This window comes from Protopterus annectens, chromosome 10.part0 (assembly GCF_019279795.1).
Source record: "Protopterus annectens isolate FY-2018-M chromosome 10.part0, PAN1.0, whole genome shotgun sequence".
In the NCBI taxonomy this organism is placed as follows: Eukaryota; Metazoa; Chordata; order Ceratodontiformes; family Protopteridae; genus Protopterus; species Protopterus annectens.
This window is the reverse complement of record NC_056744.1, coordinates 639,365,551-639,392,588: the sequence shown is the minus strand read 5'-3', so window position 1 is coordinate 639,392,588 and position 27,038 is coordinate 639,365,551. Positions and strand designations below refer to the sequence as shown.

The window sequence follows — 27,038 nt, the reverse complement described above, 5'->3', positions numbered from 1 at the left end:
TTTCAGTCATTACAGAATTTATTTTCCTCTTGGAACAACTACAAGATTTATTTATTTTTTGGCACTGTACTTTAGGTCAGTAGCTCACTGATTTCCTTCTTTATTACTGTTGCAGTAGTCTTCACCTTGGGGATCTCCTGCCAAGGATAGCCCATCGTCCAGCCAGTATACCAAAGCCTTTAGATCTTGTATGAACTGTATGTGCAAATGTATGCTCCCCATACAGAGTAGGACATAAAGGTGACGTGTGGATGCAGATGTCCGTGTTACACTGCTGCAGTCATTACACTTGGGTTATCCTGCTGTCAGGTGGTCCCGCAGTCGGCCAGAGTTCCAAAGTCTTGGTCCAGTGTCGGTTGCTGTCACTTCTTTCCTGACGTCAGTGCGCCAGGGGTATGTAAGATTCATCCGACACCATTTTCTTCAGTCTTTCTTGCCGCACAGTGCCCGAAGCAAAAGCAGTTCGCAAGTGCTGGTCCGCAGACTCCTGAGATTTTCGAAGTCGAATTTCAGATCCGAAGTCTTCAATAAAGCTAAGTACCCCATTCGGGAAACTTTTTTCTTGCCTCAGACCGATGTCAGAAAAGGTTAATAATTGTATTTCTTGTGGGAAGCAAATACCGCATAAGGACTTCCACTGTTACTGTATTCCATGCCTAGGCCCTGATCACAACGTCACTAGTTGTCGGTTTTGTGCTAGATTTAACAAACGCACTATAAAATGACGTTTTGATTTTGCTTTGCACTACTTTGGCCGAAGGTTCAATTATACTACGCTGTCGGATCAACCGACAACCGCAATTCTGGAAAAACGCAAAGACAAGGATAAAGACAGGCATTCGAGGTCCAAAACAGATGACGAAGCCTCTTCTAGGCCAGTCGCCGGTTCTCAGTGAGGCGCTTTCGCAGCCCCTGACACTCACTACCTTAGAGCCACAGGCCGCCTCCGACTCCCACGTGGAGACAACTAAGCCTCTGGAAACTCAAGGTATTGGGCCTACGGAAACTAATCCCTCAGATGGGTCCAGAGCCGCTGAGCAGGAATCGGCTTCTGAGGGTGTTTTCAGACCTTCACAACTTACCATTAAAGCAACAGCCAAGACAAAAACACCATTAAAGGCAAAGAAGCAAGTACAGCATTCTCCTGGACAGTCCTCCATGCCTAAGAAACAGATGCTTAAAATGGCCGAAGACCTCATTACTCTAATCAGGGATTCCCATCCCCCTCCTGAGAAAAGGCCTAGGCAGGATACAGACTATGATTCCTCTGATCAGGTTTCCATTTCCTCTGATTCCTCTTCAGACCAGGGCTACTCTCTACCCCCCCCCCCCCCCCCCCATGAGGACTCTGATGCTGAAGAATCTATCCCTTCAGCCTCTCCTCCTGAGGATTATTCTTTTGGGGAAACTTTACATACCATGAGGGAGCATTTCCATTGGGAAAGTCAGGATTATTCAGAATCCAAGAAAAGGCTCAGGGACTTCCTTTTTATTGCCTCAGCACAGGCCCCTGGCTATTCTGCCTGTGTTAGATGTTGTGGATGATGTTTTCTCTGAATCCAGCTTATCTCCTGATTCTTTGCCCCCTGCACCAGCGAAGCCAGATAGGTATTAGAGTCCCAGACTCTCACAAGTTTCTCTATAAAAACCCTTCTGCTGATCCAGAAACCATTTCCCAGGGTCCCAAAGGGGTTAAGGCTTCCATTGCAAAAAATTCAGTCCCCTCTGACAGAGATTCCAGAGCATTGGATAGATGGGGGAAGAAAGTTTACACTTCTGCAACTTTAGCAGTAAGGGCTTTAAATTGCCAGTTTCACATGCTTAAGTACCAACAATATTTAATGGCTCAGTTAAAACAGAAAATGCTTGCAAGCTCAGAAGCTCCTGACTATAAAGAAATGCAGGATTTATTGCATGCAGTTGAACAGGTAGGAAAACATACTCTGCAATGTGGCTTTGACTCTTTAGAGGCCTCTTGTAGAGCCGCAGTTAAAGGTTCTGTGATTTGAAGACATGCTTGGTTAAAGAACAGAGTTTACCTGATCATGTTAAGGCAAAATTATTGGATGCTCCTTTACAGCATGATACCTTGTTTGGGGTTAAGGCAGAAGAGGTGTTAAAGAAAATGGAGGATAAAGCTAAATCTATGCAAACAGTCAAAGATTTCTTACAGGTACAGCCACCTCGATTTAGCAGGAATTGGCCTACAAAAAATTGGTCCTTTCCAGTGTCAGACAGGCCACAGAGAGGCACATACAGATGCCCAAGAGGCAGATCTCAACCCCAAGGCTCTAACAGGCGACAGTGGGGTACCTCAACCCCAAAAGGAGGTGAGGACAAGTCTCAACCTTACAGGAAGCAGTCCCAATGACTTCCCCCTTTGTACGCCAAGCACTTCCCTTTTGGCAGCACCCTTAGGGGGAAAACTAGCACTTTTTTCTCAAAATTGGCAAACAATCACCCAAGACAAATGGGTTCTGGATATTGTGTCTCAAGGTTACAGGTTCCGCTTTCACACTTTACCAAGGCTAAAAGGAATGCCAGACTTGCCATAAAATCAGTGGGCAGAGGCTCAAAAACAAATCTCAGCCCTCATGGACATGAGAGCTATTCAAAAAGTACCACAGCAGGAACAAGGACAAGGATTTTACTCAAGACTCTTCCTGGTCCCCAGAAAGGACAAAGCCTCGAGACCCATACTAAACCTTTCAACTCTAAATACTTACCTGGATGTTCCGAAATTTAAAATGTTGACACTACAGCAGCTTCTTCCCATGCTGGGCAAGAAGGCTTGGCTTGTTACTCTGGACCTCAAAGAGGCATACCTGCATGTCCCTATCAGACAAAATTGCAGAAGATACCTCAGATTCAAAGCTGGTACAATGCACTAGCAATTCTCTGCACTGCCCTTTGGCTTATCTACTGCGCCCAGGGTCTTTACAAAGTGCCTTGTACCAGTAATTGCATTTTGCAGACAAAAAGGAATTCAAATATATCCATACCTGGACGACTGCCTCATTCAAGCAGAGACAAAGGACATTCTTCTAAAGCATCTGGCGTTTGTAAAAAGGTTGCTAATTTCTCTAGGGTACACAGTAAACGAAAAGAAGTCAAAACTAGTGCCCTCACAACAGATAATATTCCTGGGTGCCAGCTTAAATACAACGGGCCAGATGGCTTATCTCACGTCAGACAAACAAGGACAACTGACTCAATATTTTCAATTACTGGCAAAAAAGTCCCATCTCCCTGCAAGAAAAATTCTGCAGGCCCTGGGATTCATGGCATCCTGCATACTACTAATTCCATATGCCAGACTGCATATGAGGAAATTACAATGGTACCTAAAAAGTGTTTGGACTCAACACTCTCACAGTTTAGAAGCAGTAATACCAATAATTCCCTGCCTACAACAGGAGTTTCAATGGTGGGCACAGGCATGTCACCTCAACAAGGGTCAGCCTTTCACTCTACCCACAGCCAGGCAGACTAACAACAGATGCTTCGGATTATGCCTGGGGAGCACACATGGCAGGAAAATGTATTCAGGGCAAGTGGACCACAGACCAAATGCATCTTCACATCAATCAAAAAGAGATGATGGCTGTTCAAAATGCCCTAACAGCTTTCAAGGACCTTCTGCATCCAGTACAATTATTATTAAAGACAGACAACACCACAGTAATGTGGTACATAAACAAGCAAGGGGGCACTCATTCTTATCCCCTATGCAGGCAAGCCATGACCTTGTGGAACACAGCTCTAACTTATCAAGTTCATCTGCAAGCACAATTCCTGCCAGGAAAGAAAAATACCCTGGCAGACTATCTAAGCAGAAATATCATGGACCCTCACGAATGGAAATTGAATCCACAAATCTTCAGCATGGTAATGCAAAAATGGGGATGCCCAGACATAGATCTTTTTGCCTCCCCACTGAACTGCCAACTACAAAAATTCTGCACAAGGACTTACCACACACAAGCATGGAAAGTGGATGCTCTCTCGTTCATCTGGAAAAGCCTAAAAGTTTATGCCTTCCCACCATTGCCTCTCCTTTCAAAGGTACTCCTAAAAGCCAGACAAAAAAAACACAGATGATCCTGATTGCTCCAGACTGGGCACGCCAGCACTGGTACCCAATCTTAAAGAACTTAGCTCAAGGCCCACCATGGATTTTACCTCAAATTTCACACCTTCTGACTCAACAAAACAATCAGATCCTGCACGGTCAGCTTAAAACCCTCAACCTGGCTGCATGACAGATTCATTAGTCAAAAAGGCAACACCTCTCTCTAAAGCTGTTATGGATGTCATTTTGGAGGCCAGGAGGCCTAGCACCAGGAAATCTTACTCAGAAAAATGGAAGAGATTCTGCATCTGGAACCAGGCTCAAAGCCTTGACCCTCTTGTCCCAAACATTCCTCAGATTTTACAATACTTAACTGAGATGCTGGACAGAGGCCTATCATTCTCATCAATTAAGATCCACGCCTCTGCCATTTCAGCACATTACAACACGGATCCTCCTTTATTCTCTCATCCCTTGCTAAAGCTGTACCTCAGAGGGGATAAAAACATAAGACCACCCCGGAGAGCACCAGCACCAACTTGGGACCTCAATTTTGTTTTGGAAAAACTGACCCTGCCACCTTTTGAGCCAGCCAATACAGCCGATCTAAAATTTTTTATCATGGAAAACAGGTCTGCTCCTGGCAGTAACTTCAGCACGAAGAGTCTCAGAGCTACAGGCATTAATGGCAGTGGAACCTTTTATAATTTTTCACCAGGACAGGGTTTCTTTAAGGACAAACCCTACCTTTATGCCAAAGGTGGTATCTAGTGTGGCTCTTAACCAAACCATCCATTTGCCAACTTTTTATCCAAACCCCCAGAATAAAGGGGAGAAACTTCTGCATTCTTTGGACATACACAGGCAGCTACGCTTCTACTTGGACAAAACAAAAGCTTTCAGGAAAACTGAGAAACTGTTTGTAGCATATGCTGCAGGATCACAGGGCAAGGCTATCTCAAAGCAGACTATCTCTAAATGGATAGGACAGTGTATTCGTTACTGCTACACACAGCATGGAAAATCAGTCCCTAATAACATTAGGCCACATTCTACCAGAGCAACAGCCACTTCCAACAGCCTTTCTCAGAGGAGTACCAACCAAGGTAATTTTGGAGGCTGCAACTTGGAGTTCAGTGCACACCTTTACCAAGCATTACCACTTGCCTCTTTACTCTAATTCCAGAGCAGGATTTGCCACTGCAGTTCTGCAGGGCCTCATAGCCAATGCTAACCCTTTATAGACCAGCCACACAACCTTAGCTTTGGGTTTCTACCCAAGTGTAATGACTGCAGCAGTGTAACACGAACATAGTACAGTTTTGTACCTACCATAAATGTAGATGTTCGAGTGTTCACACTGCTACAGTCCAGGTCACCCTCCCTCCATCCCCTCTGTCCTAGCTGGACTTATCTATACCTTTCTAGCCTATACAACCTTTGTGGTGTATTTGCTTGTAACTGAAGGTATTGTTTTGTTTTATATATATGTTTCATTAGCAATATGTATTGCCTACCTACTTGCGGGCACCTGACATCTGGGGCAAGAAAAACTGAAGAAAATGGCGTCGGATGCATCTTACATACCCCTGGTGCACTGACGTCAGGGAAGAAGCGACAGCAACCGACGCCAGACCAAGACTTTGGAACTCTGGCCGACTGCGGGACCGCCTGACGGCAGGATAACCCAAGTATAATGACTGCAGCAGTGTGAACACTCGAACATCTACATTTATGGTGGGTACAAAACTGTACTTTACCCAGAATACTTTGCCACTAGTCCAAACACCATCATCACTCGTCAGTCTGAATTACTTTTTCTATGCGGAATACCTAGCCATCAGTCAAGTGTCCTATTGGAGTGTTTTTTCTTTTTTACTTTTGCTCCTTTGGATAATAAGAATATCTTTGGGATGACTGCTGCTGCTGATGGTATGTTTACGTCCCTTCAAGAAAACGGACCGTAAGCATTATTTTGTGTCTCTTATCCTTAAATTCCAGAGGAAGTATCCTACTAGGTCTGTTTTTGTTCACAGGCAGCCTCGTCAGGCCATTAAAGGCAGGAAGGGTGGTAGGTAATTTCCTGCAAAGTCTTCTCAGGCTCCTGTGGCCTAAAAGCCTTTTGTTCCTGACAAGTCTGCTTCTGTTTGTCATTTTGCCCTCCCAACCCTCGGCCAGGTTAGCTGTTCCCTTGTCCCTTCAGCTCTCCCTCTGTCTTCCAAACTGGTACCTCATCACCTCAGATTCTTGTATTCTGTCCATCATCCGTCAGGGTCACTTCATGGCGTTAAGTCTGTCCCTCTTTTTTCAGGGATTTTCTTAACCTCCTCTAGAGCAGCTTCCTCTCTTTTCAGAGGTTCTTGAGTTCCTGCTGGACCAGGTTCTATTCAGCCTTTTCCTCCTTCCCTAGTTGGAAATGGATTTTTCTCCAGAATGTTCTTGGTTCCTGAAAAGGAGGGCACTTGGAGACCTATTCTGAATCTTTCCTTGCTCAAAACCTTTCTTAAGGTTCCTTCTTTTTGGATGCTTTCTCTTCAAACCCTGTTTACTCTGTTGCTGCACCAGGCTTTTCTGGTGTCCTTGTAACCAAAGAGTGCTTACCTTCATACTCCTATTCATTCTGTCTTTTCAGGAAGTTTTTTAGTTTCTGTTTCTTTCTCTCATTTTCAGTTCTCTGCTTTGCCCTTTGGCCTTTCTATGTCCCCAAGGGGTAATTCACAACATGCCTAGCTCCTGTGATTTCCTTTTGGAGGCTCCAACAGTATGACATCCCTTCTCTGGGCCAGTGATCAAGGAGCCTCAATCCTCACCACTGACACCAGTGGGGAACATTCATTGAGACAAAAATAGATGCAGCATTTTGAGATGCAGCTGTCTGCACCAAACACGGTTTCCCTTAAGAGCACATAGGGAGTGCACAGTCCAGTCCTGGGGCTGGACGTCCTCTCCAGGCTCCAAAAAAGACTCCATAATGACCACCTCAGAGATGAATCCTCAGCTGGGTGTTCCAAGCCAAGTCCTCCACCACCGTCTGTGTGAAATCAGTGCTCTGTGTCCCTGTTCCACGTAGCTGGCGCATGGAGACTCACACACCCACACACCTGGAAAACGCTGGCAAAGATTTACCCACTATGCCACCTCCACCCAGACTATAAGGTAGATACTGCGACCAGAACACCCCAAAGTCCGCTACTCTAAGGCTTTTACCAGGGTTAACCAATTATACTTGGTAAAATTACGTTGTTCAGCCAAACAGCAAGACTTTCAGGATTATGCAGCCACAGTACCACTAAATAAATGCAAGTACTCTCAATGATTAAAATATTTTCTGAAAGACCAGCCACAATGAAAGGTTTAAATATGTTTAATAATAAATATTAAAAAAAAATGAAAATACTGAATATCTATTTACAGTAAACACTAGAGTTTCAAGTTGTAGGAAAAATAAAAACAACACAGATGGAAAGATTCGGACAGTTACAGAAAATTAGTACTTGACTAATCTTGCTATATTTTCCTAACTGAAGAATTACTATTCCCTACGTTGTTATTAGAGCAAGGCAAACTGAAGGTAGATGAATGTGTCTGTGTCAGGTCCAACAATAAGTGCTTAGTGCTTCTATCACATCTCACTAGTATCTTAATACAGTTTAAGTGCTTGGCCACAGAATAACATCACTTTGGGTAATTTGACTCTGTGGTTCCTACACTATCCCCTCACTAACAATTGAGCTAGGATTTGGCACAGATATGTCGCAATACACATAATGAACTTTGCTAAGGCTTAATACAGCATCTGGAAGCTATAAAACAATTTCAGCACTAATACCCTTCCTGCAAAAAGGCTTTTCATAGACGTTGCATCTCTGTCTGCATTCAGACCTGTTAGAATCTTTATGGCCTTAAACCACCTCATTCAGTTTCAAGCTATTTTTCTTAAGGTTAGCTGGGCTGAGCTTAACCCCTTTCCTTCCAGTATCCTCCTGTTAAAATACTTGCATTTCAGGAGTTACAACAATACAGCCTGCCATACATGTATATTTCTTTTCTGTCCAGCAGGACCCATTGTTGGTATATTTTTAACACAAGCAGATTTACAAATACATTTTTACAAGCATCTGTACAAATCAGTTTGATATTCAAATGTTATATAATTCTTTAAAAATCTCCAGATGTTCTTCATCTTTCACTGTTGCAGTCATTACATTAGGGTAATCTGCTGGCAGATTGCCCTCAGTCAGCCTGATTAACAAAGTTTTTGGTCCTGCGTCGGTTGCTGTCCCTACTTCCATGACTTCAGGTCGTCAGGGGTATAAAACATGCAGCCGATGCCACTACATCAGTCTTTCTTGCTGCGCAGTGCCCGAAGCAGAAGCAGTTCGCAAGTGCCGGTCGGCCGACACCTGAAATTTTCATTTTCGAGTTTCAGAACCAAAGTCTTCAACTAAAAGCTAAGTACCCCGTTGGGGAAACTTTTTCTTGCTCCTTACCGATGTCAGTAAAAGTTAATAATTGCATTACTTGTGGGAAGCAAATACCTCATAAGGATTTTCATTTGTACTGTATTCCTTGCCTAGGCCCTGATCATAACGTACCTTGTTGTCGGTTTTGTGCTAGATTTAAATCAACGCACTGTTAATCGTCAGTACATTTTTGCTTCTAAATATTTTGGCTCACGATTTAACTGTCCAGAAATGACGTCAGTTAGCAATCCGACCACCGGAATACCTAAAAAACGCAAAGAAAAAGACAGAGACAGGCCGTTGAGGTCCCAAACTGACGACGCTTCTCCTAAGCCAGTCGCTAGTTCGCCAGTACTCAGTGAGGTGCTTTCGCAGCCCCTGATGCCCGCTACTTTTGATTCGCAGGCCTCTACTGAGACCCATTCGGAGTCCGGTATGCCGCAAGATGCTTTGAACCCACGGATGTCTCTACCTTAGATGGGTCTGGAGCCGCTGTGCAGGCACCGGCTTCTGAGGGTGTTTTCAGGCCTAAAGATTTGTATATTAAACCAACGCCATCTTCAAAACTAAGGCCAAAATCTACTTCTATGTCTAAAAAAACGACGCGTGGGCCGCGTGTGCAGGCCCCTATGCCTGAAAAGCAAATGATCAAAATGGCTGAAGATGTAATTACCTTGATCAGGGGTAGCCAACCCCCTCCTGCTAAGAGGCCTAGGCAAAGACATTGATTATGAATCTTCTGATCAGGATTCTATTTCTTCTGATTCTTCTACTGAACAGGATTTATATATACCTACTTATGAGGACTCTGACGCAGATGATTCCATTCCTTCTGCTTCTCCCCCTGAGGATTTCTCTTTTGGAGAAACTTTACATACCTTAAGGGAACATTTCCACTGGGAAAGTCAGGATTCCTCTGAATCTAAAGAGAGACTTAGGGAATTTCTTCTTCTTCCTCGGCATAGATGTTTGGCTATACCTCCTGTTCTAGACATTGTTGATTATGTTTTTTTCAGAATCTAGTATGACTCCTGATTCTCTGCCTCCGGCTCCTAGTAAGCCAGACAGATACTACAGGGTTCCTGACTCCCACAAATTCCTTTTCAAAAATCCTACTGCTGATCCTGAAACCATTTCTCAGGGTCCCAAGGGCATTAAGGCCTCTACTGCTAAAAATCCTACCCCTTCTGATAGAGATTCCAGGGCGCTGGATAGATGGGGTAAGAAGGTTTACACGTCTGCAACCTTGGCAATCAGGGCTTTAAACTGTCAATTTCATATGCTTAAATATCAACAGCATATCATGGGACTACTTAAACAGAAAATGATGATAATCTCTGACTGTGTGGAAAATAAAGATTTGCAGGATTTATTACATTCAGCTGAACAAGTTGGAAAACATACTTTGCAATGTGATTTTGATTCCTTGGAGGCCTCTTGCAGGGCTGCTGTAACTGGATTTGTGCTAAGAAGACATGCTTGGCTCAAAGAGCAAACTCTGCCTGACCATGCTAAAGCAAAATTGTTGGATACTCCTTTACAACAGGACCGTCTCTTTGGTAATAAGGCCGAAGAAGTGTTAAAAAAGATGGAAGATAAAGCTAAATCTATGCAAACTGTGAACAAGTGCAACCTCCAAGATTTAGCAGGCACTGGCCTACTAAGAACTGGTCCTTTCCAGTCCCTTCGAGAGCCGCTCAAGTCAAATCCAGACATTCCAAAGGCTCCAGGTTTCAGTCACAAGGAAATTTTAGAACAAAACAATGGGGTGCCTCCACCTCCAAATCTGGAAACAACAAGGCACCTCCCTATGGTAAACAGTTTCAATGATTTCCCTCTACAAGCATCAAGCACTTAACTTTTTGCCGCCCCTTTGGGGGGAAAACTGGCACTTCATGCAGGAAACTGGCAACTTATTACCCTGGACAAATGGGTTTTAAATATAGTATCCCAGGGATACAGATTTCTTTTCCACACATTGCCAATCCCAAACGGATGGCCAGATCTGCCCCCAAATCAGTGGGCAGAGGCCCAGAAACAAGTTCTATCCCTCATGAACATGGGGGCTATTCAGCCAGTACCAGAAGAGGAAAAGGGACAATGTTTCTATTCAAGACTTTTCCTGGTACCCAGAAAAGAGAAATCATGGCGTCCAGTTCTGGACTTATCCACTCTAAACACATTTCTGGACATTCCAAAATTCAAGATGCTGACTCTTCAACAGTTAGTACCTATGCTAGGCAAAGATACCTGGTTGGTAACTCTAGACTTTAGAGGCTTACCTGCATATCCCAATCAGGGAATCTTGCAGAAGATACCTCCGCTTCAAAGCAGGCTACTTGCATTGCCAGTTCTCTGCACTGCCCTTTGACTTATCTATTGCGCCCATGGTCTTCACAAAGTGCCTGGCTGCAGTAATTGTTTTTTGCAGGCAAAGAAATATTCAAATATATCCATACCTGGACGATTGTCTAATTCAGGCAGAAAACAAGGACATTCTTCTAAAGCATCTGGTGTTTGTAAAAAGGGTTCTAACTTGTCCAGGGTAGACCATAAACGAAAATAAATCACAGCCGGTACCCTCTCAAAAAATTACATTCCTGGGTGCAAGCTTGAGTACAACTGCCCAGATGACTTACCTTACTCCAGAAAAGCAAATTCAATTGGTGACTTACTTCAAACGTGGCCACAAAAACCCTGCTATCTGCAAGACTAATTCTGCAAGCCTTGGGGTTCATGGCCTCCTGCATTCTTCTAATTCCATATGCAAGACTGCATATGAGGAAACTTCAAGTGGTACTTAAAAAGTTTATGGAGTCAACATTGTCACAGCCTGGCAACAATGATTCCTATCATACCTTGCCTGCAACTAGAGTTCCTGTGGTGGGCAGAGGCCTGCCACCAAAGCAAGGGACTGCCATTCATTCCACCCCCTGCCGCCCAAACCCTAACTACAGACTCGCCAGACTATGCTTGGGGGGGCTCATCTGGCAGGAAAGTGCATTCAGGGCAAGTGGAGCCCAAATCAAATGCACCTACATATCAATCAGAAAGAGATGCTAGCTGTACAGAATGCACTGACAGCCTTCAAGGACTACCTTCATCCAGGACAACTAATGATAGACAGACAACACCACAGTTATGTGGTACATAAACAAGCAGGGGGGTACACATTCCTACTCCCTATGCAGACTAGCCATGGCATTGTGGAACACGGCCTTGACCTACCAAATACAACTACAAGCTCAATTACTGCCAGGAAAGCAAAATACTCTGGCAGATGATCTAAGCAGAAATCTTATGGACCCACATGAATGGAAACTGGAACCACACGTTTTCAGCATGTTGACATGCAAATGGGGGAGTCCAGACATAGTTCTGGGGTGAGGCAAAAAGATCTATCAGTTGGACAAATTCTGCAGAAGAATTCATCACAAAAAAGCTTGGAAAGTGGATGCTCTCTCATTCAGCTGGAAAAATCTGTCTGTCTATGCTTTTCCCCCTCTGCCTCTTCTCTCCAAAGTTCTACTAAAAGTCCATCAGAACAAACCAAAAATGATTCTGATTGCTCCAGACTGGCCTCTCCAACACTGGTACCCACTACTGCGCAATGTGTCACACCTTCCTCAGTGGCACCTGCTTCAGACACCTTACCTACTCTCTCAGCAGAACTACCAAATTCTGCATACTCTGCTCCAAGCTTTGAATCTTACAGTGTGGCTAATCAACTAATTTCACCCTTGTCATCCCTCAGCAAACCTGTGATGGATGTCATTTTGGGAGCTAGAAGGACTAGTATTAGAAAATCTTATGCTGACAAATGGAAAAGATTCTGTGCCTGGAACCAATCACAAGGAATAAGCACAGCAATGCCCAGTATTACTCAGATTCTGCAATATTTAACTGAGATGCTTCACAAGGGCCTATCTTTTTTTTTCCATAAAAATCCATGCCTCAGCCATTTCAGCTCATTACAACACACAGAACCTCCCCTCCTCTCATTCTCTGCTAAAGCAGCATCTCAGAGGGTCCAAAAATTTAAGACCTCCCAGGAGAGTGCCAATTCCTGCATGGGACCTCAATTTTGTTTTGGAAAAACTCCCTCCCTCCTTTTGAGCCAGCTGCTACTGACCTAAAATTTCTCTCCTGGAAAACAGCTTTCCTTTTAGCAGTCATTTCAGCTAGAAGGATTTCAGAATGACAGGCTCTTATGGCAGTGAAGCCTTTCATTATTTTTCATCCAGAGAGGGTGGCTCTCAGGACCAATCCATCTTTCATACCTAAGGTGTTATCCAGTGTGGCTCTTAATCAGACCATTCATCTGCCAACTTTCTTTCCCAATCCACAGAACAAGGGTCAGTATATTCTGCATTCATTGGATGTACACAGACAACTTCGATTCTACTTAAACAGGACAAAATCTCTAAGAAAATCTGAACTACTATTGGTGGCACTTGCTGCAGGGGCAGAGGGAAAGGCCATTTCAAAGCAGACCATTTCCAAATGGATAAGCCGTTGTATTCGTTTCTGCTATATGCACCATGGTAAACCTATCGCCAAGTGGATCAGATCTCATTCCTCCAGGGCTGCATCTACTTCTGCAGCCTTTCTCAGAGGGGTTCTTACCAGAGACATTTTAGAAGCTGCTACCTGGAGCTCAGTTCATATGTTCACCAAACATTACCATTTACCTCTCTTCTCTAAATCCAGAGCTGGCTTTGCCACTGCTGTCCTGCAGGGCCTTATAGCTGCTCCTATTGCTGTATAAATCCATCCTCCCAACCATAGCTTTGGGATTCTACCCAAATGTAATGACTGCAACAGTGAAACACTAAGAACATAGTACAGTTGTGTACACTTGGCATAAATGTAGATTTTCCAGTGTATTCACTGTTGCAGTCCTGGTTACCCACCCTCCAGCCCCCTGTTTTTGTCTTACTATACCTCTCCTTTCTTTTACTATGCTTAAAAGCCTTTTTGGTGTATTTGCTTTTGTTTGGAGGTATATTTTTTGTACCGTTTGGGGGGCACCTGACATCTGGGGCAAGAAAAACTGATGTAATTGCATCGGCTGCATGTTTTATACCCCTGACGACCTGACATCATGGAAGTAGGAAGAGCAACTGACGCAGGACCCAAGACTTTGTTAATCAGGCCGACTGAGGGCAACCTGCCAGCAGATTACCCTAATGTAATGACTGCAACAGTGAATACACTGTAACATCTACATTTATGATAAATGTACACAACTGTACTTTAGCTATGCTGGTGTACTTCACACATGCACTTCCCTACTCACCTTGGCACAGCTGGCAGTACCTCACATCATCACAAAGGCATTCACATTGTTCCTTATTTAGACCTGTTGATTCAGGCACCTTCTCCCAGTTGCCTGTTATAGGCTCTGGAGTTTCCATCTCTGTCCATCAAAGTCTGGGGTTTACTCTCAACTTCCAAAAGTCTGCCCTGACTCCCTCTCAGGATCATGTTTTTCTGGGTTGCAGGATTCAGACAGTGCCAGCGTTGGCCTTTCTCCCACCTCCATAGGTTTTCTCCTTGACAGCTTTCTTTCAGTCTCTTCCTGTGCCTGCCATTCCAGCCAGAGAATTTCTTCAGGCTCTAGGATTCATGGCCTCTTGTCTTCCAGTACTCCCTCTTGCTAGACTGCATATGCAGAAGCTTCAGTGGTACCTCAAATCAGTTTGGCTTCTGGATTTCAGAGTGCCTCTTTCTTATCTCCTGCAGGAATTTGAGTGATAGATTAATCAACTTACTCTCAACCCAGGTTTTCTTTCTCAACCTGTGGTTCCTTCTCATGAAATATTCACTGACATGTCAGACATGGAGTGGGGGGGCTTCCTGTGGTCACCTGAAAACCAAGGTCTCTGGACCCCCCCCCATCAGAAGTCAGGGCATATTGACATAAAAAAGTTGAGAGTTCTGTTTCTGGCCCTTCAGGCTTTTCACCCTATGTTCTCTCCAGGTTCCCTGAAGGTTTATACAGACAACATCACATTGGTGTGGTATATCAACAAGCGGGGGGGGGGGGGGTGAAGTATTTTCTTATTTGCAGGCTTGGATCTTCAGGCCTGGGATCTGGCTATTGGTTATCAGTCAGCTCTTCAAGCAGTGTATATGTTTTCAGAACATAATCTAGTGGCAGACTCCTTGTGCAGGTCCAAACACAGGCCAACGAATGGGTGCTTTACAGACTGATGTGTTTGCCGCTTGTCTGAACAGACAGATCCCTCTTTTGTGTTCCAGAGTGCTTTGCCATTTGGCATGGAATATGGATGCTCTTTCTTTTCCTTTGAAGGGAATATTACTCGATGCCTTCACTCCTCTTCCTGTACTTCCAAGAGTCCTGCGGAAGGTTCTGCTGGACACCACAGAAATCTTGATGGTGACTCCCTTTTGGCCAAGACAGCACTGGTTCCCTGTCTTTATGCATCTGACCAGGGGCATCACCAGAAGTTACTTTCAGTTGAGTCTTGTCACACAGGACAAGGGGTCACTTATCCATCCTCGCCTGTCTGCTCTTCAAACGACACTGTTTGACGATAGGATTTTGATCCATTTTAAGCACCTATTTTCTGAGGACATGTACAGGGGTTTTGCAGGAGGCAAGAAGACCCACAACCAGAATGTCTTGTATGTCCTAATGGAAAATATTTTCTGGCTGGTTCCATTCTCATAGCAAGGATTCTTATTCAGTGGGGGATCCCTGTGGTTCTCTCCTATTTGTGAGTTGCTGAAGCCTGGCTTGGCATGTTCTTCTGTAAAGGCCTATTTGTCCGCTATTTCTGCCTGTCTGCCCTAGAATCCTCCTCTGGCTTCTCGTTTTGAGTTCAAACAGTTTGTGAAAGGTGTCCTGCATCTTAGGCCCCCAAGGAAGCCTTTCCTCCTCTTTGGGACCTTAATTTTGTTTTGGAAAAACTGACCCAGGCTGCTTTTGAGTCTGCCGTTTCATCTTCTGTGCAACACTGTTCTTGAAAGATTGTCTTTTTGCTTGCTCTTAATTCTGCTCTGAGGGTTTCTGAGCTTCAGGCCGTTATGACCCCCCCCCCCCCCCACAGGGACAAGGTGTCCCTTCGTACTAATCCTTTTATACCCAAGGTTGTTAATTGTGCTTGAATCAGGCGTTACAACTCCTTTCCTTTTTTTCCTTCTCTCTCTGTTAGTGAGAGGGTTCTGCATAATTTGGATTTGCACAGAGTGCTCCAGTATTATTTGGATAAAACTAAGGTCATTTGTAAGTCTGACCAGCTTTTTGTTTCTTTTCATCTCAGGACATTGTCTGGCTGTTTCTAAGCACACTGTCTCCTCCTGTATATTTAAGGCCATTTCCTTTTATTTTATGGCAAGTGTTTGTTTACTTTTGTTAGAGTTAATTTCACTTGTGCTGTTGCCTCTTCTATGTTTTCTTCAAGGGTTTGGACACCAATCCCATTTGGTCTTTATTGCATACCTTTATTAAGCAGTATAAATTGGATGTTTGTAGGGCCAGAGCACGTTTTGCTAGGGCCATCCTGCATGGGTTTGTGTAGGGCTCTTCACAGCCTTCCACCTCCTACTACTCCTCTTGAGCCTTTGTACTCTCCGTAAGGTGAAGAATACTGCAGGAGTGATATAGGAGTGCAAGGTAAGATTTTACACAATTATATACTATAACAGTAAATGTCCTTCTCAAAACTCTTGCAGTATTTGGTCCCTCCCTCTAGCCCCCTTTTTCTTTTGGACTTTGATTTGGTTACCCTCCTGGCTGAGGGTCCCCTTTTTCTATCCACATTTTCTCTTTCTGGGGATACATAGCCTCTTTTCTGCTATGGAGACTCTCTTCTGGGGCAGTTCAGTTCTGGGTAACTGTCTGTATGTCCCCTTTATGCCACATGTCCTGTACGGGGAGTATACATGTGACATACAGTGCATACAAGATCTAAATAAAGGCTTTAGTATTCTGGCCAGACATTGGGCTATTTTTGGCAAGAGATTCCTAAGGTGAAGAATACTGCAACAGTGAAGAAAATTCTTCATTCAAAATTCATCCCTGGCTTGACACCGGTCTCTCTAATGGACACGGGCAGCCTGTAAATGACTCATCTCCCAGGCTCCTGCTTGCAAGTGTTTCATCTTCCAAGCCCTTGCTTACACTTATCAAGTGCACCAGAACTTGTGAGAGATTTGGCTAAGATTAAAAAGGCCCTTGTGGTCATTAGCCTAATAAACACCTAAGAAAATCACATTAGTTTATTTTTCAGATCTGATGTCCACTTCATTAAGCATCACGAATGGGTCTTCAAATCTATCCTTGGATCCTAGCTGACTGTTTCTCAGACGTACGATCTGAGCCTCAAACTCCTTCCTCTCTCTCATAATGCCTCACTCCCTAACAAACCCGCAGATCTTATTTGCTGCCATTTGGTCCAGACATGATTGTGAGCCTCTTCAGTGTTTGTGGGTAAAATCTTCTTTATTTCCAAATTTTCTAAGTGTTTTTCTTTGTTAAATTAATATGGTAGTCTCCTGCCTTCTGTACCTCCCCTCCTACTTCAGTATCTTAGTGGTTGTTGGTGTTAGATCTCTCCCGCCCTTTTTGCAGATTTGCTTTCCCTTTTTCTTCCTTTACTTCTTTATGAACAAACAAAAAAAGCTTTTCAACTACCTTTTAGTTGTAGTGCGGTTTTAGTGGTAGCATGTGACTGACTAGCTGTGTGTGCGCGCGCACATTCTCCAAGTGCCTGGCAGTTATGTTTAGACAAACCCGAGAAACCCGGTGGATTTAAAAGGTGTACCTATTGTGGGCATCAGATCCTCCAGTCTGATGCCCACCAGAGGTACGTTTACTGTTTGGGCTTGGGGAACTTGATATGCCTTGCGATATTTGCACAGGGTTCAGTCCCTGGGCTCTAGCAGACAGGAGGAACAAGCTCCTTTTAAGAGGGCTTCTTCCCTCCTCTGGACTCCAAACTCCTGTGGTGAAGAAGCGACCCCCCCTCTGCTTCCCCAGGGATGTCAGCTTTCACCTCTGAGAAGAGGAGAAAACTTATGGATATGACTTGTTCAGATCCTTCAGCTCTGTGCTTCTCCCCCAGATCCGACAGGCCCATCAGATCCGAGCGAGTTGGTGATGACCCATCCCTCCCACCTTGGCGGATCCAGTGACCTCTGGTCTTAGCAGCCTTTCTCAGGTGTTAGAGGTCATTCAGATCCGTAGTTCGTCTTCCCAGAGCGGACTCCAAAGCACTGCCATTTGGAGCACCAGTCTCAGAGCCTTACTCTGCATCAGTGTAAGTCCCCTTCACCAGCCCACACTGCCCGACAAAGAGCTTCACAGGTGTGGTCTACACACACTTGTCCTCTAGGCTATCTCATTTGGAGATGGATCAGATGATGAGGAGCTTCCTTAAAGCCCCAATCCAGCTGGTGATTTTACCTTCTTTGACCCACGCTGGATCCGTGAGAGCTTCTACCACTATACCTCAACCTTTTCCTCCTCTTCCTTTGGTTTCGGAGTCGCAGGGTCTAGCAATACTAAGTGGATCAGCGTCGGATCATGGTATGTTCTTCTGGCTTCAACAGAGTCCCAGACTGCCTCAGCTTCGTTTTTATCTGAGCAGAGTGGGTCCTGGATCCAAGATGTTGACTCCGGGTCCTTTGAGATGGTGTTGGCTCCACCTTTGTCTTTCTCGGAGCGAACCCTTCTGTTGGGGGACTCAGTTTTCAGTAGCTCGGGGCTGGTGCATTTTGTAGGTATGGGATCTGCGGTGACCGTCTTTCCCTTCTTGGGGGCTTCAGCCTCCTGGGCTGGGGGGCATTCTCCTTTGGCATTCTTGGCGGCGAGAGGGCTACTTGCCCCTTGAGAGATTTGCTCCCATCTGTATGATCCATAGTCAGCCCCTCCTGGTGAGCCTCCAGCCAACCCCTCAGCAAGAGGTTTCCATGTCTTCAGAGTCCTCCCCAGAGTACCCTGCAAAGGAGGTTCCTGGGAAGTGCTGATGCAAGAGGAAGCACATTGACTCCCGTTTGGAGTCTTTAACAGAGGACACTGACTTTGATAAAGGGAAAGGGTCCCCCTGACGATATCTCCTTTGGAGATATCTTGGAAATCTTCAAACAAAAGGGTGGAGGGTCTTCTCAACCCCCTTCCTTGGAGGAGTCAATGTTCCTGGAGGCATTCGGGATGGGACCATCTACATCCTGGTTGACCCCACTGGCAGAGGAACTTATTGACCTCCTCGCCTGCTGGGCTTGAAAGGAGCCTAACAAAGAGCCAATCCCGAAACGAGCAGATAATAAAGGTGTCCCGGTTGATGCCATTGTGGTGTCAGCAGACACCAAAAAAGAGCTTGTGAAACAGAGCTCGGATGTCAATTCCCCGAACAAAGAGTCTCAGACCTTGGACAAACATGGGAAGTGAGTGTATGCCTCAGCCACTTTTTTGTCTCGAGCATTAAATTTTCTAGCACATTTCACTTGCCTCCAGAGAGACTTGGTGAAGGAACTTTCCACATCTCTGGGGCAATTGCTGCCGGAGGAAGCTTTTAAAAAAGGTTTCCCCACAGCTGAATACAGTGTCTTTTATTGCAAACTGTTCGATGAGGCTAATCTTCCACGCTTCAGAGGGAACCTTTCGAGCGATTTGTTCAGACATAGCTCTCAGACAACATGAATGGATGAGATTATGCAGGTTTGTGGACCCCTTCAAAGCATCATTTATTAACGCCCCCTTTGGTTCCTCCTTGTTCGGACCATCGGTTAGGGAGACTTTGACCTGCAGCGAGCAGGAGGCCAAGACTCTTACCTGTTGTGGGAATCAAATTTTCTTCCCCCCAACAGACTTTTTCCAGGAGCCAACAGAGTGGGAAGATGATGTGGTTTTGTAAATCCCATTGGCCCTTTCTTGACTCGCTGGAGGATTCCTCTTTCCAGGGCAGAGGGAGAGAATATAATGGTAGACACCGCCCCAGGGGCAGAAGGGGTCCTCAGAACCAGGGCTTCAGGGGACCCTTCTGTGACGAGCCCTTTCAGCGCTCCTGAAGCGCTGCCCAACTGACCTATTCTTGAAGCAGTTGGAGGCAAACTTTCTTTACACCCAACAGCCTGGACAGAAATAAATGACACTTGGGTGTAAACATCATATCCAGAGGCTTCTTGATTCCCTTTTCCTGTCCTCCTCCCCCCACAGGGGAGCATCTCCCCGACGTGCTACCCAGTCAGGAGGAGAATGTCTGTGTAAAAGTGCAAAAACTTCTAGACAAAAGAGTCATCCAGGGGGTCCCAACCAAACAATGAGGCTATGGAGCTTAATTGCACTTCTTTTTGTGGCAAAGAAGACCGGGGACCTTCGACCAATATTAGATCTTGGCAGTTTAAATGTGTTTGTCAAGAAGTCAAAATTCTGCATTGTTACGTACAATCCATTCTGTCGCTAATGTGCAAGGATGACTGGATGTGCTCAGTGGATTTCCAGAATGCGTGCTATCGCATCATAATAGGCTGTCCAGGAGATTTCTACTCTTCTGACTGGGAGCTGATCAATTCCAATTCAGAGCACTGTCCTTTGGTATCACCACAGCCCCACAGGTGTTCACCAAATGCATGGCAGTAGTAGCAGCGCACCTCTGTCTGCAAGGTTTCCATGCGTTTCCCTATGTGGATGATTAGCTCCTGACAGCACCCACAAGGCATCAACTGTTCCTGGCGATTCAGGTGATAATGTTATTGTTTCTTCACCTGGGTATCACGGTCATCATGACCAAATCCAAGTTGGTCCTGGTTCAGGAAATAGAATTCATTGGGACACAGTTGAACATAAAGCAAGTCGCGGCTCTTCCCTTACACTGTACATCATCTCTCAGACAGCAAGTGGAATGCCTTTTGGACACACCAACTCCTTCAGCTCACCCGATTCTCATAGCCTTGAGCTCCATGTCAGCTGCCATTACATTGCCACAGTAGAAATCCTTCTACGTGGCACACCTCATCACAAAAGGTTTCTCATCCAGGAAAAAAGAGGTAGTTGTTCCCCTCTACTCGTCACTCATTAGACCCATTATAGTGTACAGCGCCCCTTTTGGTATGTACCTCACAAGACATCTACAACAACTGGAAAGGCCGCAGAAATACCTCGCAAAGAGGATTACCAGCCTCAAACAGATGCCCTACACAGACAGTCTCAAAAAACCCCAGCTTTACTCCGTCGCATATCGCCTACTCAGAGGCGAATTCTGCCTAACATACAAAGCTATGACAGACCCAAAGCTGTTGGACATGCTCCACTTAAAGAAATCCCAATCCCTCCGAGCTACACGCTCTAGGGACCTAAACCTTGTCACCACAATAAACAGAACATGCTAGAGGGATAGATTCCTGTCCCAGAGACTTCCCATACTCTGGAACAAACTACCTATCTATATCAAACAAGCTCCTCATTAGCACTCTTCAAGAAGAATCTTGATGATTGGATGGGAAATAGGAAATTCACCTCTGGGATCACCTCTGTGGCTCTGCTCGACAGTGGCACAGGAAAATAATTTTCTTCCTTTTTGGCTAAGCTTGTATAGGCCCTAGGGCCGATAGCCTAGTAACTACCTATGAACCTATGGTGCCTGTAGCCAGGTTCTTCATGAGACTTCTTTTGTGAACCCTAGCTGTTCAGTGGTCCATCTGGTGTCACGCATTATCAACCCTGATCAAATTCACAACAATTTGCAGACGTCATCTGCTATGGTGGATGCTCATGGATGACCTTCTTTTAGGCAAGCCCTTTATCCTTCCCCACCCTTTGGCCACAGTGACCACGGATGCCTCCTTTTTGGGGTGGGAGGGCATTTTCAGGAAAGGATGGTCCAAGGCACGTGGTCCCTCATGAAGACCAAATTGCACATAAACATCCTGGAGATGAAGAGCTTTTCTCCCGTTGCAAGCCTTTTACATCTGCCTTCCTGTGCAGACGATTGCAATCTTGACAGACAATACGTCAGAGGTGTGGTACATTAACAAGTGGGGGGAACTCGATCTTATCCTCTCTGCAGAGAGGACATGAGAGTTTGGGAATGGGCAATTGCTTCCAGCTGCTTTCTTATTGCAACGCACATCTTGGGGGAGTCAACTGTCCTGGTGGACAAGTTGAGCAGGCCCATTTTGAGTCCTCACGAGTGGTCCAGGAACCAGTCAGTATCGAACGAGATTTTCACCTGCTGGGGCCAACCTTGCTGCGATCTTTTTGTCTCCCCCCTAAACAACAAATGTAGCAGATACTACGTTCTGACCCCCCCCCCCCCGAAGGGGAAGTCACCAAGGGATGCTGTGGTCCACAATTGGCCCCCTGGTCTCCTGTATGCTTTTCCTCCTATCCCTCTGATACCCAAGTTCTTTCAGAAAGCCAGCAGGTTGAAGACCAGTCTTATCTGCATTGCTCATCATTGGTCTTGTCAGGTATGGTTCCCCTTTCTGCGATCTCACAGCAAATATCCTCCATGGATATTGGATCCCAGACAAGATCTCATTTCACATCCGACAGAAGGTCAAACTCCCAGTCTCTGGTCCCTCAATCTAACCTCTTGGTTTCTCTACTTCCAGTGATTTTGGTTAAGTCCAAGCTTTCCTCTTCTGTCCGTGAAATAATTCTCGCTTCTCAAAAGCCATCCACCAAAAAGGTGTATTGCAGCAAGTGGAAAAGGTTTTCCATTTGGGCATCACAGAAGAATATAGATCCTTTTTCTGCATCAGTCTCGGATATCCTAATGTTTTCAGCCATCTTTTTCATGAGGGAACAAGTTTTTATACAATTAAGGTTCAACTCGTGGCCATCACTAACTTTCATGTCAGGATGGGAATTAACTAATCTTTTACTCTTACTTCTTCCAAACTTTGTCGGGCCTTATTAAAAGGAGTTTTTCATCTGAGACCTCAGATTAAGGATCCTTCTTCACTTTGGGATCTTACTTTAGTGTTGCAAGGTCTCACCCAAAAACTCTTTGAACCTGCAAGTTCTTGTGCACTGAAGTACTTGTCTTGGAAGACTGCTTTTCTTGTGGCTATCACATCAGCCAAGAGAGTTTCGGAATTGCAGGCTTTGTCTTAATAACCTCCATACATAACCTTTTTTAAGGATAGAGTTTCTCTGGAAACAAATCCATCCTTCATTCCTAAGGTTGCTTCTGAGATTAACATGAATCAGACCATTCATTTTCCTGTGTTCTTTCTTAATTATTCTAACAAAGGCAAATATCTCTTACATTCCTTGGACATTCACAGACAGTTGCGTTCTTATCTGCAATAGGATTAGACCTCACAGAAAATCAGATCAGCTGTTCATGCCTTTTCACCTAACAGTTTGGGATAAGCGGTCTCTAAGGTTATTGTGGCAAGATGGATTACAGAATGTATTTCTACATTTTACTCCCAACAAGGCAAACAACTTCTCCATCTGGTTAGAGCACACTCAACTAGATCTGTGTCAACCTCTTCATCCTTCTCTGCTAGAACTCCAGTTAATGAGATCTGTGCTGCAGCTACTTCGCTCACACTTTTATATCTCATTGCAAGTTAGACATTTTCATGAACAGGGCATCCTTTGGTTCTGCTGTGTTCTGTCATATCCTTCCTTGAGGTCCTCCCAGGGTTTGTGTAGCTGGGGAATCTGACCCATTTCGTGATGCATAATGAAATGGACAACATCAGATTAGAAGTTATGTACTTAGCATAACTTGATATCTGTGTTGTCCAATTTCATTATGCATCACTTCCTGCCCTCCTTCCCCTTTCCTTGTATGGCTGAGAGTAACCTAGAAGACTAAGGAACCCAGTAGTAGCTCCTAGTTTGGACTCCAGTAGCACTTTTTGTTTCTGTTTTTGACTTGTAGTGGGGATATCCATCTTATGGTTAGGCTAGACAACTCGATCTGAGGGTTTGTTAGGGAGCGAGGCATTATGGGAGAGGGAGGAGTTTGAGGCTTGGATTGTATGTCTGAGAAATGGGTGGCTTGGATCCAAGGACTGATCCGAAGACCCATTTGTGATGCATAATGAAATTGGACAATACAGATACCAAGTTGTGGTAAGTACATAACTTCTGTAGTTGCTTTTGCAAACCATATGTAACAGGTGGGTAATTACTGATGTTTGCTGCTTTTGTATTTACTTTTGTACATAAGACTGGAAGACTTTAGCAAAGATCCATGAAGCTTTTAGTTCAGATATCTAATGCACTGATCTGTTTAATTGACCTCAAGACACATGATCACTCACTGGAAGCTTTGTAGTTTTATGCTTTATTTATTCTGTTGAGCATTGAGGTATTTTTGGTAGTAAGTGTTGGTAGAAGATATTCATTAAAATAATTTTTTTTTCTTCCCCAACAGTGGTCCCTTCTGTTTCATGTACCAGAGTAGCTTTGATGGCAAGGGTGCTGCATGTCTGTCACTTTGTCTATGTTGCAGTGGGATTCATAGTAGCCTGCTGTACAGCATTGATTATAGGAGACCGCTATCGATTTATCACTGCTTCTTGCATAACTAAAGAAAGGTGACTTTTTTTTCCTTACTCTTTAAAAAAAACAGTCTGCTTCATTTTAGTATAGGTAGAATGCAGAAAACTTTACTGCTTCCCTTCCAAAAGAAGCTAGATTTACTTTGGGTGTAACTTCCATGCTTTATAAGTTTATTAACTTAAAAAACGTAAATGTTTTCATCACTTTACCATTACAGGAAAGCCTTTCATCTTGTAATGTTTTGTCTTGACCATACAGCTGTTTAAGTGTATTCATCCTATGTTGCACTAATGATTTTCCTTGTGGAGTTTGGCATACTTTCCATGTGCAATTTTGAAAAACCTAGATGCAAGGGTAATTGCTTTATTCTATAGCATTTAGGGTATAATCTTGGGAATTAATGCATTTTGGCTTGAACTGTTTTGTTGTCTGGAGTGCTACAGCAAATAATGTCATTTCTTTTATCAGCTTGAAGTATAGCTCATCAGCGCATACTGTCCAATGCAGATTTCCACATTGTAGTTAATGGCAAACTTAGTTTTGCTTTAAATGCTGAACCTGATTACGGAGTCAATTTCAGTGGATAATTTAGTATCTCATGTTAATTTTCATACATTCCTTACTTGTTGGGTGGCAGTTCTGTCCTCTGAACAGAGTCAGCCGTTATAACAAGCTTGCGCCAGCCAAAAAACTCTCAAGCTAAGCTTTACCCATTGGGCCCCTCTCTACATTACCTCAGTTCTTGTTTGCCATGCACTGAATCATGACGTGTCAGGCCAGCTCTCAGCTAAGTCATTTCACATTTTTCACTACTTACTCCTTTTCTTGGTTTTCTTTCATATATTTAATTAATCTGTTGCTATTCGCATATTATTTCCTTATCTGCATGAGTGTCCCATTTCTTTCTTTCCTTCTTTTACCAAGTTCGGTACTCTTCGTACCATTGCTGCTATAGGCCTTCCCTTATCTCTACAGTAATTCCTAATACCATTGTTGGCATTTCTGTTTCTCCTCTCTACTGTAACAAAAAAAAAAACTTTTTTTTCTTTGCGAGTTTGAGTTGACCAATTTGTTGTTAAAATTGTATTTTTGGTTGCAAATATGTCTGAGAGAAAAAGAACAACTGGTTTCAAACACAGTGACCAGTGTGACAGGAAAATGCCTAATGTGGACAATCATGTGTCCTGTGTCTACTGTCTTGGGTGCCACACCTGTCTTTGAAACGCCCTTGCGAGATATGTAAGGGATTTAGCTCCTGCACTTTGGCAGAATGGAAAAACAAGTTTCTGCTTAAAGGTCTCCTGAAATCTCCTTTCGCGGAGCCTATTTCTGAGTCGGGAGGGCTCAACCCCTCCAAAGAGAGAACAATAAAAAGAGGAGTAAAAATCCGTACCCTCCTCTTCTCACATCAGTGAATCAAAACTGATGGAGTCAAAAGCAAAAATTTCTAAATTGGCACCAACCTCTGCACCGGGGCCTCAAACCCCCTCTTTAGATGTTCTTCATGTTTCACTGTTGCAGTCATTACATTTGGGTAATCTGCTGGCAGGTTGCCCTCAGTTGGCCTAAATTCCAAAGTCTTGGGTCCTGCATCGGTTGCTGTCTCCTCTTCCATGACGTTAGGTCGTCAGGGGTATAAAACATGCAGCCGACACCATTTTCTTTAGTCTTTCATGCCGCGCGGTGCCCGAAGCAGAAGCATTTCGCAAGTGCTGGTCGGCTGACTACTGAAATATTCGAGTTTGAGTTTCAGAACCGAAGTCTTCACTAAACCTAAGTACCCCGTTGGGGAAAAATTTTTCTTGCTTTTTACCGATGCCAGAAAAAGTTAATAATTGTATTACTTGTGGGAAGCAAATATCTCATAAGGATTTCCATTTATACTGTATTCCTTGCCTAGGCCCTGATCACAACGTGCCTGGCTGTCGGTTTTGTGCTAGATTTAACCAACGCACTGTTAAGTGTCTGTATATTTTTGCATCAAAGTATTTTGGAAACCGATTTAACTACCCAGAAATGTCATTGAATAGTAGTCCAACTACCGGAGTACATAAAAAAACGCAAAGAAAAGTACAGAGAAAGGCAGTAGAGATCCAAAACCGACGACGAAGCTTCTCCTAAGCCAGTCGCCGGTACTCAGTGAGGCGCTTTTGCAGCCCCTGATACCTGCTACCTTTGAGTCGCAGGCCTCTACCGACACCCATGTGGAGTCCGGCATGCCGCGAGATACTCAAGGTATTGGACCGACGGATGTATCTCCCTCGGATGAGTCCGGAGCCGCTGAGCAGGCACCGGCTTCTGAGGGGTGTATTCAGACCTCAACATTTGTATATCAAACCAACGAAAGCTGCAAAAGCAAAGACTACAGCAACTTCAAAAACTAAAAAAAACGACACTTGAGCCACGTGCACAGGCCTCTGTGCATAAAAAACAGATGATCAAAATGGCTGAAGACCTTATTACCTTGATCAGGGGTACCCATCCCCCTCCTGATAAGAGGCCTAGGCAAGACACTGATTAGGAATCTTCAGATCAGGTTTCTATTTCTTCTGATTCCTTTTCTGATCAGGAATTATCTATGCCTCCCTATGAGGATTCTGATGTTGAGGACTCCATTCCATCTGCATCTCCTCCTGAGGATTATTCATTTGGAGAAACCTTGCATACTTTGAGGGAGCATTTTCATTGGGAGAGTCAAGACTTCTCAGAATCAAAAAAGAGACTCGGGGATTTCCTTCTTCTCCCTCAGCACAGGCCTTTAGCAATTCCCCCCATTTTAGACATTGTGGATGATGTGTTTTCGGAGTCAAGCTTGTCCCCTGACTCCTTACCTCTGGCTCCCATTAAGCCTGACAGATATTACAGGGTCCCTGACTCTCACAAATTTTTATTTAGAAACCCTGCTGCTGATCGTGAAACTATTTCACAGGGTCCAAAGGGAGTTAAGGCCTCAACAGCAAAAAATCCTACCCCCTCTGACAGAGATTCAAGGGCACTGGACAGATAGGGA

General features: G+C 44.4%; 1 protein-coding gene across 1 annotated transcript in view; it reads left to right on the top strand.

Annotated features, from left to right (window-relative positions):
* Positions 1-27,038, top strand: part of NDC1 (NDC1 transmembrane nucleoporin) — a 2,145,343-nt gene that overhangs the window by 211,968 nt on the left and 1,906,337 nt on the right. Inside the window, exon 4 of the mRNA XM_044085460.1 lies at positions 23,901-24,063. Within this exon, the coding sequence (XP_043941395.1) occupies positions 23,901-24,063 (163 nt within the window). The remainder of the gene's footprint in view (positions 1-23,900; positions 24,064-27,038) is intronic.